Source organism: Sebastes umbrosus, chromosome 14 (assembly GCF_015220745.1).
Source record: "Sebastes umbrosus isolate fSebUmb1 chromosome 14, fSebUmb1.pri, whole genome shotgun sequence".
NCBI classification, from domain to species: Eukaryota; Metazoa; Chordata; class Actinopteri; order Perciformes; family Sebastidae; genus Sebastes; species Sebastes umbrosus.
The window spans coordinates 15845874-15865527 of NC_051282.1; the positions used below are offsets into that span (position 1 = coordinate 15845874).

Genomic DNA, 19654 nt, shown 5'->3' on the forward strand with positions numbered 1-19654 from the left:
ACTGTATTTATTTGAGTATGGAGACTGACGGGCACACCCATGTACGTCATGAGAGAAAGAAACATTTCCTTCAGTTCAGCAACCGAAAGCAAAGAGATGATTGTTAACATAATAACTCATCTCTTCTCCAAAACATAAACCGCCTCTAAGTAATACAAACACTGACGTCAATTTATCAAGAGTCAACAGTAAAAGCCTCAATGAATTTCACTAAATTCTGAAGATGCTCATGGTGATTTACAAACAGTGTCATCATTGTATCACTTGTCCACCTGAGGGCACTGAAGTTTAAAATGTTGCGCTCAGTATATCACATTTAAAGGTACTGTATGTAACAATTTACATGTATTAATCACTTTGTATTGCTATCGTGTGAACATGATTGTAATGTAACTCAAACATTGAGATTTTCTCGGATGCCTATAACAGCCTTTGGACTGATTTCTATATGAAGGACTCGGGTTGGTTTTGCTTCGTAACGTTAGCTGATGAAGTAATTTGCGAAAGGGTGATCTGTTTGGTATCATGGGGATTGGACATTACACATAGTAACGGTGATATATGATTGTAATGTAATGTCACGTCACTTTTTTGGCCGATGCCCAGGATGCTTGCTTGCGCCTACGTACATAAGCAACAGGATGCTGACTGCAGTTCACTTAACGGCCACCGGTGTCATTAACAACAAGGATTTAATGAAAGTTACATATAGTACCTTTAAGAAATCTTCATCAAAAATGTTTATTTATATAGTTATGTGCAAAAAGGTTATGTATCTGTCAGATGTTGACACATATATCGTCAAATGTTAAAAAGGAACAGCTGAACATTTTTGGGAAAAAGGCTTATTCGCTTTCTTTCCAAGAGTAAAATGAGAACATTGATATCAACCTCAGACATTAGAGTCGTGTTAATCTTCTCATCTCACTCCAAATACCAAATACGCGTATGTCACAAAATGCTGAACCATTCCATTAACCCTTGAATATCAGTATCGATCAGGTTCTAATAATCATTGACCCTCATTCTTTCCGACTGTTGCATGTTTGTGTATCAACGAGTTTATTACACCTCATGACGTCCTGCTAACAGCCAATACATGCAAAATGATTACATGGAAACAAAACATATGCTACGTTTAATATTTCTTTACAGTATGGAAGACAATAAGTGACCCAACACAATATTCATTTTGATGTCCCAAATTTGCCAAAAACAGGCAAAACTACTCTGGAGGTATCACTTATTTAATTAGTTAATAAACGTTGTTTAATACTGATTATGATGATTATGATAATCAAAGTGCTTTAAGAGAATACATATATAAGGTTAAATATTCTCTCTAATATCATGTGCCATATGACATAGAATATATTGGCAGATTTTAAAGAAAATCCTCCCATCGAGTACCATAATCATTCCCCATGAGATGATCGCTGAGATGACGTGTTGTAAATGAGGCATGAATCATTGTCCTGTGTTTCCCGCTCTCCTCTCCTGGGCCTTTCAAACCACAATCCCTCCCATTACAATCAAAGCCGCCACATCCAACAGCAGATTAATGGGAGACTTCCTCTACATGGCTTCGCACAGTGGTAATTCATCTTAATTGTGATACATTCCTTCTGGCGGCGTTCCCAGCTCGCCAGATGCTGCACGTCCGTTTGACAAATAAATCCCTCACAATGTGTTCAAAGCTTTACGTTCTGGGCCTAGGGAGTCTGCGGTCAAAGCTTTTACATGTTCAACACATGCTGGACAACATCTGTCCGCAGCTGGTTCTCTCAAAAATCTGAAATCTTTTTCAGACTCCTGTTGTCCAACTAGTTCAAGTAAAAATACTCCTCTGGTTCGCGACCAGGGCGGTTTGGCTCTCCCGTCGCCTCTCCTTCTTCCTCTCCAGTCTCATCTTCCAGCAGACGACGCTGGACGCTAAGAGCACCAGTCCGGCCGACAGCAGCACCAGGCCGAAGTAAGAGATGGTGGATCCGTGCGAGTTGAAGCTGTAAGCCACGGCGGTGACCACGATGCCGGCGATGAGGACCACCACGCCAAACGGGACAGTGCAGCGATAGCAGGACAGCTCCGCCCCGCCGGTGGCTGCAGTCAGCTGGATCTCATTGACCAGGGGGATGTTCACCGTGGTGGCTGCTGCTGCTGGGTTCTCGTTGTTGTTGGCCTTCTCTGGGGTCGCTGGCGTTCTCATGGCGTCCTCATTAGTTTCTTCTGGCATTGCAGGATCAAGGAGCCTTTTTCTGTTAACCAACCACAGATGGTTCCTCGCTGTTTTCCCTTTTCCCTCTTTTCCTCGCTAGGGTCTCCCAGTCTGTGTGGAGACAGAAAACCATTCATGAAGTGAGTTGCTCAACACTGGACACACAGACCTTTTCCCTGCAGAATGCTTTTTGTTAGAGTTCAACACGACATTTCACAATTCAACACCACTTTCTGACCGCCCCACGCTGCTTTAAAGTAACCTCTTTGCACAATCCCAGCCACCACCGCCTCCTGACCCAGTCAAGAGGAGTTGTCTGAATGACGCAGGACCACTCAGCCCCGCACGAGCTGAGACATTCCCTGGAGAGCGCAGGATATGACATTACAAACTGCTCCGTGAAATGCGAGGAGCTTCGAAATCACCAGCAATTTCACAAGCACTCATTCTTCCTCCCCCCCCTCACGTCAGACTCTAAGTGACAATAAATGGGGCAGCACAGTGTCAGTTAGACTTTCCATCATTGTCAGGGTTTTAAAACACTTGCTATTTAATAATTTTCATTAAAAGAGCAGAGCTTTTCGCTTGTAAATTAACTCAGAAGTATGACATGCTTCAGACTAGTGGTTCCCAAACTGGAACGTCAACCATAACTACTACTAGAGCTGCGACAATTAATCGATTAGTTGTCAACTATTAAATTAATCGCCAACTATTTTGATAATCGATTAATCGATTTCAGTAATTAAAAAAAAAGTCAAAATTCTCTGATTCCAGCTTCTTAAATGTGAATATTTTCTGGTTTCTTTACTCCTCTATGACAGTAAACCGAAAATCTTTGAGTTGTGGACAAAACAAGACATTTGAGAACGTCATCTTGGGCTTTGGGAAACACTGATCGACTTATTTCACCTTTTTTATGAAATTTTAAATACCAAACAACTAATCGATTAATTGAGGAAATGATCGACAGATTGGGCGACAATGAAAATAACCGTTAGTTACAGTATATTTGGGTGAAATGTGCAGATTTAAGCAACTTGGGTGGAAAAAATATGACACATGGTGAGTTTTTAATTGGCTGATTCAACCAGGATTTTAAACCTGACAGAGTGAAGATAATAATAATAATAATAATAATAATAATAATAATAATAATAATAATAATAGATAACCAAACTAATTTTTCCAGCAAAAATGCCAAACATTCGCTGTTTCCAGCTCATTAAATGTGAGGATTTGATGCTTTTCTTTGTCATAAAGGATTGGGTCTTTGGGTTTTGGACTGTTGGTCAAATAAAACAAGCAATTTGAACACATCTTCTTGGGCTGTAGGAAATTATATTTATTATACTGTTATATATTATGCATTTTTCATTGTTATCTGACATTTTATTGACAAAATGGTGAAAATAATGCTAGTTGTGCTCTAATTTAACCTCTGTTTCAGAAAATAGTGGTTGCAAGAAGTAACAAAAATTAGAAAAAGAAACATTTCTGCTCCATAAAATACTCTTTAGGCTATTTATTTTGACTTTTCTCAAATCTTTGCTCTTTTCTTTTGAAGTGTTGCAGTCTTTCGCCTCTTTATGACTCTAAAAACTATTAAAGCAAAACAACAGCCTTTGGCTGAAATGCTCAAAAGTTTATAGACTTTTATTCTCTTCACTTGGAAATGAACATTTACAGAAAAAGCAGCATTTTGGGGGGAAACATTTTCAAGATGTGAAGCCAAAACAGTTTGAGAAAACACAAAAGTGCAGTTGAAGTATGTTAAACTATTTTTTCAGCTCCAACAGTCCACAATAATAAGTATTTTATTTATTTATTACATGCATGTTTAATGTTTGATTACTTTATGATACTGTAAGTGACAATAAGGAAAAAGTTATTATTTAGAAAGATCCTCAAAATAATTTCCAGCACATTAATCTGCACCATATAAACTGGTTTTCTATGGAGTCTGGCTTCAGCTGGTAACACATGAATGAATTACCTTTAAAGGAAAACTTGATCTTGTTATTTGCACTGAGGTAAATGTACTGGACATGTTTAACAAAAAGCTCAGTAGAGAAAGAAGAAAGGTTAGTTACCTCACAGCCGTTTTCCATGTCGTATGAAGAGCTTCTCTGTTGTCTCTGAGTCATAAAATATTCAGTCAGATTCATCTCATTAAACGTGGATGTTGTTTTCTTCTTCTGTGTTTAACTCTTGTTTAACAAACCGCTTCTCTTGTCTGTCTGTCTGCAGTCTGAATCCATTCATGAGCAGCAGCGTCCTCCTGAAGTCTCCTCTTCAGACTGCACATCCCCATTCACAACAACTATTACTAGTATCGATGACCGCAGCAGCAAGCTATAAACAATGAGGGGAAATAAGCGTTTCCGCTCATACATGTCAAAATAAATCTCATATACTGTTGCAATTACTTTCACTTCCTTGGATGCATTTATTTTGAAATCAAAATCAGCTTATTTCCGATACTATAGATGGCTTTACACTGACACTATTATATTATATTATATTATATTATATTATATTGTATTATATTATATTGTATTATATTATATTATATTATATTGTATTATATTATATTGTATTATATTATATTATATTATATTGTATTATATTATATTGTATTATATTATATTATATTATATTATATTATATTATATTATATTATATTATATTATATTGTATTATATTATTTTATATTATGTTATGTTATGTTATGTTATGTTATGTTATGTTATGTTATGTTATGTTATATTATATTATGTTATATTACCAACCTTGAGACAATAAATACAATGTATTATTATTATTATTATTATTATTATTATTATTATTATTATTATTATTATTATTATTATTATCATTTCATTTGAATTTATATTTATGTATTCATTTAATTATCCATTTATTTATTTATTTTATTATACGTTTGTAGCTATGTGAAGAAAACATCTTCAACGGTTTGACAACACATGAAAAGAAGAAGAAGAAGAAGAAGAAGAAGAAGAAGAAGAAGAAGAAGAAGAAGGACTTATTATTATTATTATTATTAGTAGTAGCACTACTATTATTATTAGTATTATTATTTCAATTAATTTTATTTATTAATTGTATTTATTTATTTACTTATTCATTTATTGTATTATATGTTTGTAGCTATGTGAATAAAAAATCAACAGTTTGACAACACACAAAAAAGAAGAAAAAAAAACTGCAACTCAACAAAAACTAAAAATAAACACATTCACCATCATCAACAATATGCAGCACAAAGGAAGACACTACTACAACATAATGACTGATTAAAGGGTTCGTCCAGTGATTCAGTATGTCACCAACATAAAGTTGGGGGGACTCACAAGTTGAGACAGACAAAAACAACACTAGACTATTTACATTGAAAACAATGGAGGTGCTGTCTGAAAAAGCAGCGTGAGTCAAGCTGCATAAACACTAAAGTCAACAGTCGATAGACCACACGAGAAGTGGAATGCTCTGCTTATACCTGCAACCTGCAGAGGTCAGTGCAGCAAGAGTCAGTATATGTATTTCAATGCTGACCACATTGTCCCAGTATGTGAGACCTGTGTGTGACACTCTCTCAGGGATCGCTGTTGTTGACATGATTACATAAATGTCCCACAACAGTCATTGATTTACGGTCGCAGGCGCACACACCTGTTGTACACACTGTAAATACATTTACACTGGGGCTGTTCCCTCCCTTGTCATCTGTGTAGCTACTACAGTATGGATTTTTCCTAGTAAACTTTATGTAACCTACCGTTGAAATGGGAATCTAAAAAGCTCAGTGCGATACACAACAGCATTCAGCTGGACAAACTGACATTCTTATATACAGTTAGTGTCAGTGTCAATAACATTAGAATAAAACAGACTCTATCTTTTTGTCTCTCTGGCTCTAACTATTTGGCGTGGAGAGGAGGTCGTGTTGCTCTAGCTCTATCTGTTTGTTTTCTTCCATTTTTTTTTCTTTTTTCGCTGTTGAAATGTTTTTTTTTTGGGGGTGGGTTCCTTATCCGATGACAGGGTTGCACTGTAAAGGAAAGAGGGTGTCGTTTCATGTACAGATTGTACAGTAAAGCCCCCTGAGGCAAATTTGTGATTTGTGATTTTGGGCTATACAAATTAAAACTGACTTGACTTGACAGAGACTATTATATAAGAAACATTTCCAGGGTTGACTGCCATGATGAAAAAAACACCTAATCATTTTGAACCAGTATGGCTCACATGATGACAAAACAACTTTTCATTTTGGTACCACTGGCCAACATACTGACACAATAACAAGGTTTTGAAGCATGATGAAGTGTTTTGGGTGAGTTACTACCCTTCTGCAGACATGCAATAGAGTTATGATGTCCCATCAAACAGTTGTGACAATTGCATTAAAGATTAGAGAAACTGTTTTGAAAAATGAGCCAAAAGCAACTGAGAAAAACTGTAATACAGCGACATAATTGAATTGAATGAATATCAAATATATAACAATAATTTAAATCCTCAGATAAAATAAATGATGATGCATTTGATGATTTGCTTGACAGAAAAATATGTATAATTTTGAATTGAATTGATAAAAAAAGGGATAATTCATCAGATGTTTAAGCCATTTATCTAGTTTTAATTGTAATAGGGCTGGGTAATATGGCTGAAATGAATATTGCGATATTATTTTTATTTTGTTTCTAATATTAATCATGATGAGGCAAATATATGCAAAAATACAGAAATAATCAAGTTAATGTTCAATAAATCTAAACTTGTTCCAGTGTTAAGCATTACATAGAAAAAACTCAAAATGTGTTTGATTTTCTCTGAAATTGGCTTGAAATTGTTAATTTAAACAGAATTTCATTAACGTTAAAATTTAAATTAATTGTCATAGGGCTGGGCAATATGGTTGAACTGAATATTGCAATATTAATTTGATTATCTTTCTAATATTAATATACATCATGATGAGGCAAATATATGCAAAATACAGAAAATAATCAAGTTAATCTTCATTTCATAGGAAAAACTCTAACGAAATGTGTTTGATTTGCATTGAAATTGGCTTGAAATTGTTAATTTAAACATAATTTTATTAACAATAACACAATATTACCATATTGTCATGATACAATTATCACCCAGCCCTCTATTTTGATTTTGAACTGTTCATGTGAGCTCTGGAAACTTGTATAAATGCATTTTATTTATTTATTTTATTGAAAAAATGCAATCATTAGCTGCAGCACTAATAACAAGAATGAACTCATGTGTTTTGTTTCAGTTTTCATGAATTACTTCGACAACCCTGGTGGCAGTATTCCTGGCTGGCTGGTGAACTGGGCAGCAGGGGTGAGTGATATTGCAGTATTAATTTTAATATTTTTTCTAATATTAATACATCATGATGAAGCAAATACATGCAAAAAAAAAAAACAGAAAACAATCAAGTTAATGTTCAATAAATCTAAACGTGTTCCATGAACTCTTTTATTTTGAAACCGGTGACCGGAAGCGTGGTGCCCTGCCTCGTGACAGGTCGTCAGGTGTTGGTAGAGGAGAGGAGAGTTGCCGTCATGTCGCTGCAGTTTACAGATGAGGAGTTTCAGAGTGCCTGGAGAGAGCTGGATGAGCCGCAGCTGGACGGAGGATGGGAGCTCTTCACCGAGACGATGGGAGTCAAAATCTACCGGCTCTATGACAAGGTACAGACACATGAATAAAAGTGCTGCTATGACAACAGGAAGACGGTTGCTATAGTGACCGACTCAATGAATGAGTCTCCTCTGCAGAGCGGTTTCCTCTATCTTCTGCCCAAAACATGCTTTTATCTTTATCTTTAATGCATTTATTGACAACATTAGTAAACACACCAGCAGCAGTGATTTCCTAGCGGACAACAGGGGAAATATCCGGAAACTGAGCGAGAGAGCTTGTCGGACCGGCTGTACCGGTTTCTTTTCTTTTTACCAAACTCCATTTACAAATCTGTCAATTTAATGTTGCCTCTCCTCTGTGCACATTATGCATCATCGTCCAACCTGATTTAATGCATTTATGAAATCATTAACATCCACCCTTTAATTCGGCATGCACCTGACACATCAAGGCTGCAGCTTTTATATCATTTTTTTAACAAAAGGTGAACAACAATGAAACAATTAAATACAATTACATTTTAATCTAAAACTGCATACAGGAAGTATCTCAATTCCCTCACTGCTCTTGATACAAAAAATATATAATATGTGCATACAATATGTATATATGCGTATAGTATGTATACATGTTTGCATGTGTATGCATATATGGACTATGTGTATGTAGATGTGTATGTGTATATTTGATGTATGTGTAGGTGAATGTATGTATATGTAAATGTGTGTATATGTACTATATATTTGTGTATGTCTGTGTGTATATATATATATATATGTGTGTATGTATGTATATATATATATATATTATACAGTATATGTATGTATGTATGTGTATGTATGTTTATTTCTTTTTTCCCCCTCAATTATCCATTTACTAGTTGTTCTATGTTATTCTTCTGTTTTGTATGTATCACTGGGTGTATAAAATACAAGAACAAAAATTGCAAATATATACTGCACCTATTGTGGATGTATAATTAATAAGTAATTTGCGATAAAAAGTATTTAAAAAAAGAAAAATCGGAAAAATAATATGTTCTGTGAATTTTGAGACATCTGTGGGCACCCTCATATTTTTTTAAAATGTGCTGTATTTAAGAAATTAAAAGTTCCATTCACGATAAACAAATATGATTAAATCATATTTTATTTTCAGTTAATTGGAACTTATTCCCGTGTTGTTGAGAACAATCTTGTGTCTTGTATAAATCATTCAGTTTCTTAATTAAATTAAATTTATAGGATAGTCATCAAGGTAATCTTTTTCACATTTGGCTTAAAACGTAAGAATGATGTGATGGCACACTGGTTGAGTCTCCGGAAAAACTCCTAATAATGCTCTGGCCATTTATCATGAATGTAATATTTTAAGTGTATCTAATAATTATATAGGTTTGAGGCCTTGATGTGCTGTCCACCGCCAAGGGAAAACAAGACAACTTAAACTGATGTTTTTGTGAATGGAGTTTGGTTTGACTTAACATTCTCTTCACGTAGACACACATTCCTCAGACGTGTTTATGCACTTTTGAATGAAATCCATAGGAGTGAGAGAGGGTGTAACGCAGACCGGCTCTAATCAGAGTTGTGTGGTTTGGGGATTATTAGTTACATACTGTGGGTGTGGCATGTAGTCTGCTTTTGGAAGAGAGAACTTTCATGTGCTGTTTTCAGGAAACTGGACTTTATGAGTACAAAGTCTTTGGTGTGCTCACCTCCTGCACTGCAGAGCTGTGTGCAGATGTCTACATGGACTTGCCCTATCGGAAACATTGGGATACATATGTGAAAGGTAAAAAAACAAACAAACAGTAGCTTAAAGCAAAAGTTGTCATCGTCCTTTCCATCCAAATCAACTTTTCCCTCATTGCTCCTGCTTAATAATCATATTCACATGAGTGTCATTAGTTCTGCTCTGCAGTAAGTTGCTGACATTCACGGCGGATAAATGACTTATTTGTTGGCTGTCATAGCTTTTTCCATGTGCCTTCTTAGATCTTGTCTTGAAATAGTGCTCTGCATATATAGGCTTGTTTTTTATACACTAAATAACAATTTTAATTTGTTATCCTTGTCTTCATGCACCGCTACAGTAACCTGCAGGTAACATGTTGTTGTCTTTATTGTAGCTGCCTAGTTTGTTAGAAACTAAAGTCCAGTTTGAATCATAGTTGTTGAAATTGGTAGTAGTTGAAGTAGCCTTTCCTTCCAAAGTCTTGTTGTCTGTGGTGGTAGCAGATTCTTCTTGTATTTGCTATGGTGTCTCTGGTATCTATCTATCGTTAGCTTGCTAATATAGCCTGTGACCTGTTTGGAGTGAAGAGTAAAAGGAGGTAAAATCGAGTGCAGTCCACATATCTGACTCTCTTACTGTATTTCTCAATTCTATTTCATGTGGATGAGGACAAACTGTACTGTGCTGATCCAACTTTAGCCTACTTGGGGGGGATGCAGTTGTTTTATTATTACTTCTAATTGCACAATTTGGTCATGGGCAGTATTTCAAGTGTGCCTTCATAACCATTTCATTTCCTTTCCTCTCCATAAGAGATGAAAAAAACCCAATATATATATATATATAACAAAGCATCTTCAGAGACATTACGGCATTACACACTTCTACAACATCTGATGTTTAGCTGCTTTTTTATTTAAAGGTCCCATATCATGCTCATTTTCAGGCTTATACTTGTATTTTGTGTTTCTGCTAGAACATGTTTACAAGCTGTAATGTTCAAAAAACACATTATTTTCCTCGTACTGTCTGCCTGAATATACCTGTATATACCCTCTTGTCTGAAATGCTCCGTTTTAGTGCATTTCAATGGAATTGCAATGGAATTGCGTTGCTAGGCAACAGCTTTGGTCCATGTTTACTTCCTGTCAGCTGATGTTATTTACATACACTGCAACAGCAAATAAACTGGGACACATTTAGAATGTTTACGTTTAAAAACCTTGTAATGGTTTAAATATTGTAGATTTGTGACATCACAAATGGACAGAAATCCTAACGGCTTGTTTCAAACGCTCAATTTCTGAATACGGGTTGTGTGTACTTCTCCGTATATTGAGCGTTTTGATAGTTTAACAGTATTTATATAGAACTTAAACCTGCTTTATAATATAAAAGACATGACAATCTCACTTTTTACAATATGGGACCTTTAATGTCATTGTTGTTTCTTTTTATTCAGAGCTCTATGAGAAGGACTTCAGTGGACAGAAGGCAATCTACTGGGAAGTAAAATACCCATTCCCTCTGTCAAACAGAGATGTATCCTTCTGGTCCACACAAATACATTCAGTATGCAGACACTTCTCCTGGACAAACACTTAAAGGTTGTTCCCTTTGAGCACCAAGTCTGGTTTATAGAGTTGAAATCAGGCTATAAAGGAGAGCATATTTTCCAGTGTCTTCCCTAACAGCTCAAACCTCAGTACGTGTACATGAGGGAGCGCAGAGACCTGGAGGTGGACGGCAGGAAGATCTGGGTGACCTTGGCCAGAAGTGCGCCAGAGATACCGTGTGCAGAAAAGAGTGGCACGCTGCGTGTCAAAGACTACAAGCAGAGCGTCGCCATGGAGAGCGATGGAGGCTGTGGAACTAAACGTAACACATGATGATACTATTGCCACTTCACATGAATGAATAGCATGTTGTGATGAAATTATTAAATGATTAATTTGCTTGACAGAAAAATATTTATAATTATGAATTGAATTGATAAAAAAAAGGATAATCCATCAGATGTTTAAGCCATTTATCTAGTTTTAATTGTAATAGGGCTGGGCAATATGGCTGAACTGAATATTGTAATATTAATTTGAATATTTTTCTAATATTAATATACATCATGATGAGGCATATATATGTAAAAATACAGAAAATAATCAAGTTAATGTTCATTTCATAGGAAAAACTCGAATGAAATGTGTTTGATTTTCATTGAAATTGGCTTGAAATCGTTAATTTAAACAGAATTTTATTAACAATAACACTATATGACCATATTGTCATGATACAATTATCACCCAGCCCTCTATTTTGATTTTGAACTGTTCATGTGAGCTCTGGAAACTTGTATAAATGCATTTTATTTATTTATTTTATTGAAAAAATGCAATCATTAGCTGCAGCACTAATAACAAGAATGAACTCATGTGTTTTGTTCCAGTTTTCATGAATTACTTTGACAACCCTGGTGGCAGTATTCCTACCTGGCTGGTGAACTGGGCAGCAAAGGTGAGTGTATGCAGGTCATTTTATATACAAACAGTGCCAGTATAAAACCTTTACAGCTTTAAACCTGAATGACTCATTAAGCAGCTTAAGGGCCGCTGGCCTCGCTGAGCAGTTACAGATGGGTCACATGCAAAGCATTTCCTTATTGGGATCAATAAAGTGTAACTTAACACGACTGGATTGAATTCAGGTTTCACTAAAACATAAAAAGTGCAGATTTTAGTCTATAAATATTTTATTCTCATATTTTGGAAGCAAATTAACAATATAGTGACCAACAAATCTCCAATGTAACGTTTGCATGATTTACAGTAGAAAGAAAAGGGTTTAGTTTATGTAAACCAGCTTTGTTTGAAGATATTTCTCAACAAAGACGGGGATTTGTAGGATTTGAATGGCTGCCTGTGGGGATTATTCTGCCTTAGCCGCACAAGGGAATGAAAAACACAGACTACGAGTGTAAAATATTGAGGAGGTGGTTTTGTATTGACACATGTGACTCTAAGACATCCACAACAAAAGGAAAACAAATTCTCCTGTTCTCCATCACCACCTTTAAAAAGGAATTTGGAAAGTTGGTTTTCCCTGTCCACATTAAAACATCAGGCTGACATTTTTCGATTTCTATGGTTAACGCAAGCTGAAGAGATTTTAACGTTTTGTTCTACGACATAAAATATGTCAGTACATATCCCACTCTTGAATTTTGAAGCTTTTACGTGTCTTTAAAAAGGCGGTTGCTAACAAGTGGCTAAATGAGACAACAAGATGTCATCACGCCGACTCGTCCGCCTTCAGCTTAGTGGTGGTGACGTGAAGTCATGTGACCGTGGTGTAGTTTGTTTATAGCCTAACGTTAGCTTTTTAATTCTGGTGAGTGCATTTACACTTCAAAAGTCATAAAAAGGGTGTTCATTTTGTGGAGATTATCTTGCTGAACAAAATGTGTACGTATCATAAACCTTTGTTTGCCTCAGAGTTTATTTTCTGCAATAATCCAAAACCCAATGGAACAATCCCATTGGCTTTTTGTCGAGGGAACCAGGGTGATGCTAACTTCCTTAGAGGACAACCTTGTTAAAAAAAAGAAAAAAGCCTTGAAATGGATTGTACATTCGACAAAGGCTGAGTCCATTTGCTGCCATTTGCTGCATGTCAAGACTATCACTATCTCTATCAAATTGTAGCAGCTGCCAATTCTCTGGTGCTTGCTGTTGTTTCCCTTTTCCCTGGTGTTTTTTTGGTTGAATTGCTGAGTGATTAGAGGGTTATTCAGTTCACCTGTTGCGCAGGGTGTGGGGACTGGCTCTTAAATGATAGTTGAGGGCAGCTTGGTGCATTCCCCTCTTGGCCAATCAGGGTGTAACGACGCCCTTTCTGTAGAGCTTAAAAGAGGAGGGAACCTGCACACCCAGGGTGATTCTGATCTCTCCTTCACTCAATGCAACATGTGTTATCAGCCAAACCAGAAACTCTGGTCTGTTTTAGGCCCTTTTGAGATTCTGTGCTCTTTGTGTTTTGTTTATTGAGAGTGTGACTATCCTAGTTGGGGAAACAAAATAAATACCAATCAATTGGGTTACCTGCACTAGGACGTTTAGGTGCTATTTGTGGAGGAATCTGGCTTGCCTAACGCCTGCAGGCTTTATTTTGTTATTCTAGTCATTTGTTGATTTTCAATGAAACACTTTATACCCATTTCTTTTAGTGTATTTTATTTGGGAAAACTTTAAAGGAGGGTAAAAGGAAAAATAAAACCAATATTTCAGTTTCCTTAATTGTTTGTTATTGTAGAGGCATTTGTTCATTATTATCATTATTATTATTAAGGAGGCATTTTATTTTATATTATTATGTGGATGGGAACTGTTTTTCAGTCTTCTGACTGATCAACTACAGTCTGGGGAAATCAGTACCGCCACAAAATAAAGGCAAAAAGCCCCACAAAATAATCTTTAAATATTGCGACGATATCGTGTTTTTAGACTTAAATTTATTCAAAGGAAAACTTTCACTGACATGTGGAAGTCGTGAAGAAACCATTTCCCACCAGCACGCCACAATCTTCAAAATGTGCACACATGTTCGTCGTTGACCTACTCAAGCAGATCTTTGATGAGAGCTTTAAAAGGGGTTCACTCTCAGGCCTCGAAGAGCTCCATCTATCTGCCATGCTTTTATAGTTTTCCATTGTTATTGTGAGCAGATGTGTTGCAGGGTGATGTCAACAAGCTCCTCTCTTTGTTGCCCCACCTGGGTGGGTCTTCTTGACGCACATGTGTTCATGATGGATGCTCTTTGTGTGTTTTTGTTTTTAACAGACTGGGGTTCCAGGTTTCTTAACAGACATGCAGAAGGCCTGCAGCAAATACAGCGACTACTGCCAGGCCAAATGAATGTGACTGGACAGTGGCTCATGCACAAGGGCTCAGTTTAAATTTTCTTGTTTTAGTTTTGGGAGGTATTCTGATGCTGTATGATCAAATTACACTTTTCTGTATGGGGTGAATGTGGCATGGTGTGGGCTGCTACTTGTCGTTGTAGCATGCTGATGACTCAGGCATGATGTGCATGACCGGCCGACCTCATTACTGGGCTGGTGTGAAATCAATTATGTTTCATTGTACTGTATTAATCAATACTGTATTGTCTTTTCTGTGCAATCACTTTAACCTTCAGTCACTCCGGGATTTAGGGGCTTTCATAGGATATTTAAGCTTTTTTTTAATGTTTATTCAAAATACTCAATATATATTATTACTTTGGGGCCTCCATGGTTAAACATGATTAGTTCAAATTAGTTCAGTTTCTTGCATAGGATTTTATCCTTTTACCTTGTTTTAAATGTGCACTTTAAATCTTAAATGTATGGAAGCCCTGAGAGGCAAGTCAGACATTTTTTTTCTGGCGATCCATTTTCTAAATCTGATCTAAATAGTTTTGTCTCCTGTGTTTATGACAGGTGATTTTATTTTTTTCAGGAGCATTTATGTTTTCTTCCAGGTGAGTTTTAATTTCTCCATGCGCTCTAATCACAAGGCACAGATATCGTGTGTTAGCAGGTTATGTAACATTACTGTCATGTCTATTAATCAACGCTAATCTGCCGTTCGGGAAAACATGAATGCTTTTAGCCCTATTTAGAACATGGAGTAGTGGTGCTCGTCAGCCTCTTGTGGCCAAAATGAGTATTACAACAACAATGATACCACAAAAGTGCCGCGATACGATTTCGATTTGATTCAATTTGGGGGCCTGTGATCGATATGAGACGATATCATATGTCCATTTAACACAGTCAGTTACATTTATATCAACTAAAAAATGATTTGACAATTTTGTTGCTGGGCTCTTCCAGACATTTAAATGAAAAACAATCTATTCTTTTTAATAAAAAGAAAACAAATAGACATTCTGTTGTTCACATTTCTCATGTTTAAGCACTGTTTGAATGTGTAGGAAGGAGGTGCGCTTGGACGTAAATGGTGACACGGACATGCCAAGGGAATTTAAAAATAAAGGCGTATCTTAAAGATGATGTTATGTATATCAATGTTGCAGAATGACAATAAATTATTATCCTTCTTTATAAACACAGGAGATAAAACAATTTAAATCAAACTTGGATGGATCACCTGATTATTTTTCTCACTTCTCTCAGAGCTTCTGTATAAATGTGATGGATGCAATATAATCAGATTTATTGTACTGTATGTTTTGGAAACACTAGAATCTTCAGCTCAATTCACTGGAATTCATTCATTAGTTATAATAAAGTGAAAATAACAAATCTGCACTTTTGGAGGAATGTTGCCTGCAGATCTTCTTGTGATTTATTTCCATGGGTTCATTACTTATGCAAAGATCATGTTATGATACTCTATGCTGATTAATTATGGAAGGTACAGTATACTGTATTGATTTAGGCTGTACCTCAGTGCTCCTGTTGATGCAGGTGAATAATCTGGTCATGAAAAGCCTATTACTATGTAATATTGAAGTGTTATCGAAATTAATAAACTTTCATTTTAAATTTACTACTGTAATCTGTGACATTTTCTCCAGCATACACATTCACATCCACTATCACACAATAATGCTTTACATGTAATATTATCTTTTCAAAAGGTCAATGGGTGTGTATACTGTCATGCTGTCTCACGGATGGGATGCTACCATGCAATGCAGTGTTTGACATTGACATGCTGGTTAAAGTTGCCAGTTTATTAGGTACAACTCACTAAAACTAATGCAGTCTAATAATAACAGTCCTGCAATAAATTCTACCTTCATAGTTTGTAATGTTCAGTTTGTGTTGACAATGTTTTAGAGAGGTGTTGATTCAACTATAGGATCATTTTGGAGGATGCAATTTGTGGTGCTATCGAATTGTATTACAGAGAGGTGGTTCTGTTATTTAATCTAGAGATTCTCATTTTTTTTCAGCCAAGGACCCCTTACAAAATAGAGAATATACTGGGAACCCCCTCATGTATGTCCCTTGGAATACTTTGACGTGGCCTACTGTATTTTTTTTTTACACTTCTATAGGTTTAGTTATGTGAAAGAACAACACAAGAGAAATTTCGAAGCAATGTGACACTCCTATATACCTGGTGGCAAAGCTGGAAGCGGTGTCACAATTAAATTAGCTATTTTCAGGCCTATTAGGGGTCCATTAAGGTCTATTAAGTATTAAGAGAGCACAGGATATGTAATTTATAAAGCAGATCTGTGTGCTGGAGCAGAATAATGCTTTATAATGCTTCAAGAAAGTCTAATTTCTTCCTAAATACTTACCAAATGTATTCAGTTTATTTGCTTAGTATCATAGTCTTTTTAAGCACTGTATAATAAAACATGCATTTTCACAATTCACTTTAAAATACCTTTAATATATCTACTGCAGCCTAAATAACATCCTAGAGAAACACTAAATATTCAACATGAATTTATACCGTATTATACTATAATCTTGGACCAGGGGTCAGCAACATGCGGCTCTTTAGCTCCTCTCCAGTGGCTCCCTGTGGAATTTTAAAAATGGAAATGAATAACTGTTTTTGTTTACATTTTAATTTTTATTTATCATTGTTGTAGGTCTATGGTACAACGGTACGACGGAGTATTAGGGCCACATTGACGAAAAAAAATAAATCTGAGATTAAGAGGATAATGTCATAATATTATAAAGTAGTAATTTTATGTGTTTTCTTTTTTTCTCGTAAATTTATGACTTTATTCTCGTAATATTACGACTTTTTTTCTCATATAGTTATGACTTTATTCTCGTAATATTACGACTTTTTTTCTTGTAAAGTTCTGACTTTATTCTCATAATATTACGACTTTTTCTGTAAATCTCAAATGTTTTATCCCTCAATGTGGCCCTGATACTCCATAGTACATTGTCTCTTTGGCCCTCAATGCATTAGACTTATATTCTATATACTTAGACTATAAACTGTCTCACCTTCATCACAATGCTCAAATGTTTTGCGGCTCCAGACAGATTATTTTAGATTTATTAGATTTGCCTAGAATGGCTCTTTTGATAGTAAAGGTTGCTGACCCCTGTCTTAGACACTACCAGGTAGACCTACTGTCGCCTACGTGCGCAGGCACGCTTAAAGACAACCCTTTTACGTGCGCGTGTCTGTCCAGGCACAATGACCCTGACCAGGTGGAGGTGCTGCTGCAGGTAACAACCACATGTAGGCTGTATTATATTGAGTTGCAATTTGTTTCATGGACTAATGTATGGAGTAGAGCTTTAGGAAGGCTTTATAAGTGGTTGCATGATCTTTTATTAGTTTTAGCACTCTCTAAATGACTAACAGGTGTGTAAAGCTGTAGACTGCTAATGCTAACAAGGCTGGCTTTCCAATACAACTGTAATCTGAAAGATGTAAACAGAGTTAGCTCCCTAGAGATTATTTTACACAACCAGTGGTTTTAATATTTTGTAATTATTAACTTGGCACATTTTGTTAAGCCATTAGCTTTTGAGTGTGAACAGGTATGTTTTTTTTTTACTAGTTGATCAACATTTTTGGAAGATGTAAATAACTTTATATGTAAGGTTAGGTTCTGGTTGTTATCCTTTTATTGCTGGAAAATATATCCCTGACAAGCTTTAAAACAATATTTTACATTTTCATTTGCAATAATTTATTTATATTTTTCTTAAGATGTTGAGTCTGGGTTAACAGAGAGATAAAATGAAGTATCATGTATTATTTCTAAAATTACATGACTGATGGTTGTTTTGGTAGCTGTGATTGGAGCCGTAGTCCACACTAATAAATACATCAGCCAAAACATTTGTGCTTTTTCTGCAATGCAAAATAATGAATTTACAGCAAATGTGACCTTCAAAAGACTATCTTTTACTGAGTGTGAACCAGATTAGCTTCCGATGGGGATTATAATGAGATAATACTGCGGGCATCTGGGCTTAACAGCATGTTAATGTGTGTTTTTACTTGGGCCGAATGTTGACAAATCCAAACTACAGATATATGAATTCATTACAAGGCTCAGTTAAGGGTCAACCTTCCCATGAAATGTATAATCTAAAGTGTGAAATGTTGAAGACTCAGCAGGGATGTAACTTCTTTTTCCCCCAACAGGTGATCCTGTGATGATGACAACTTTCTGTCCAGTATGGAGGCAGACAGCCAGATCCTGATCCTGAGAAGGTTGGTGTCTATCTAGTGTTGTTGACGTGGTCGCTGCAGCTGTATGATAAGATAGACGTGCACACTGATGAGTCTGAAACATTCACTAGTTTTGAAACAGACTTTTACCACTGCATTCTGTTGAATGTCTCGTATATGCTGCTATAACAGACTCCTCTCTGGAAAGGCTTTCCACAAGACTTTGAAACCCAAACCAGGAAAAACAGGATCAGGGTTTTACGCCCACTTTTGGACATATAAATTCCCTTTTATTGTCAAATCCAGGCCTTTTACTTTGTTGTCTTTTGCTCAAGCATCTCAACACTTCCTCCACCCACTTTACATCATTAGTAGTAACAATAGTAAAACTAACAATGAGAATAATAATGTAAATAGTACTAGTAATTAGACCTGCCACTAATGATTATCTTCATTATTGATTTAAGTTACTATGATGAACTTTTAACTGGTTATGAAACAGTCTCAATCTAATATTGATATCTCTATATGACCTACATAAGTAAATGAGACGCCGGGCAGACTGTCAGATCCTGCTGCAGTAAAATGAGAGGTTTTCTAAAGGGAGTCTGGTGCTTGGAAACACTACTGCTTTTGTCCACAGGGACCGCCGAAATCCACACAAAATGAAAGTTTCTCTTCGTAACTTTAAGCCATAAACTATTTCCCCATTAATCTATCATTAATCTTAGAGCTGCAATTCGTAACGATTTTCCTTGTCAATTAATCTGATTATATTTTTAAAGGGACTTTTTACACGTGTAAATCTACCGGGTCAGGATCCCATGCGCGCTCGCATATG

General features: G+C 36.0%; 2 protein-coding genes and 1 long non-coding RNA gene across 8 annotated transcripts in view; 2 read left to right on the plus strand and 1 right to left on the minus strand.

The window, feature by feature from the left end:
* Positions 1 to 725: 725 nt before the first annotated feature.
* tmem100a (transmembrane protein 100a) lies at positions 726 to 4546 on the minus strand. 2 transcript variants are annotated; one of them, XM_037792383.1, is made up of 3 exons: positions 4440 to 4535; positions 4309 to 4353; positions 726 to 2326 (listed from the first exon to the last, which is right to left on the minus strand). In XM_037792383.1, exon 3 carries the CDS (start codon positions 2231 to 2233, stop codon positions 1829 to 1831), a length of 405 nt encoding a protein of 134 aa, XP_037648311.1. In that variant the 5' UTR covers positions 2234 to 2326; positions 4309 to 4353; positions 4440 to 4535; the 3' UTR covers positions 726 to 1828. The 2 variants fall into 2 exon arrangements, with proteins under 2 accessions (XP_037648311.1, XP_037648310.1); XM_037792382.1 differs by having other exon boundaries at positions 4309 to 4546.
* A 3092-nt stretch (positions 4547 to 7638) lies between these two features.
* Positions 7639 to 16191, plus strand: LOC119501779 (phosphatidylcholine transfer protein). The gene is made up of 6 exons (XM_037792381.1): positions 7639 to 7953; positions 9583 to 9700; positions 11106 to 11185; positions 11350 to 11521; positions 12087 to 12154; positions 14476 to 16191. The coding sequence occupies exons 1-6, from the start codon at positions 7729 to 7731 to the stop codon at positions 14548 to 14550; spliced, it is 738 nt and encodes a 245-aa protein (XP_037648309.1). The 5' UTR covers positions 7639 to 7728; the 3' UTR covers positions 14551 to 16191.
* A 1621-nt stretch (positions 16192 to 17812) lies between these two features.
* The window catches only part of LOC119501963, a 64761-nt gene continuing 62919 nt past the window's right edge, over positions 17813 to 19654 (plus strand). For 3 of the 5 annotated variants that reach the window (XR_005209975.1, XR_005209978.1, XR_005209976.1), the window contains exon 1: positions 18787 to 18855. This is a non-coding gene — a long non-coding RNA (uncharacterized LOC119501963). Of the gene's footprint in view, positions 17856 to 18786; positions 18856 to 19654 lie in introns of those variants that run through there. The other 2 variants (XR_005209979.1, XR_005209977.1) reach the window with 2 other exon arrangements.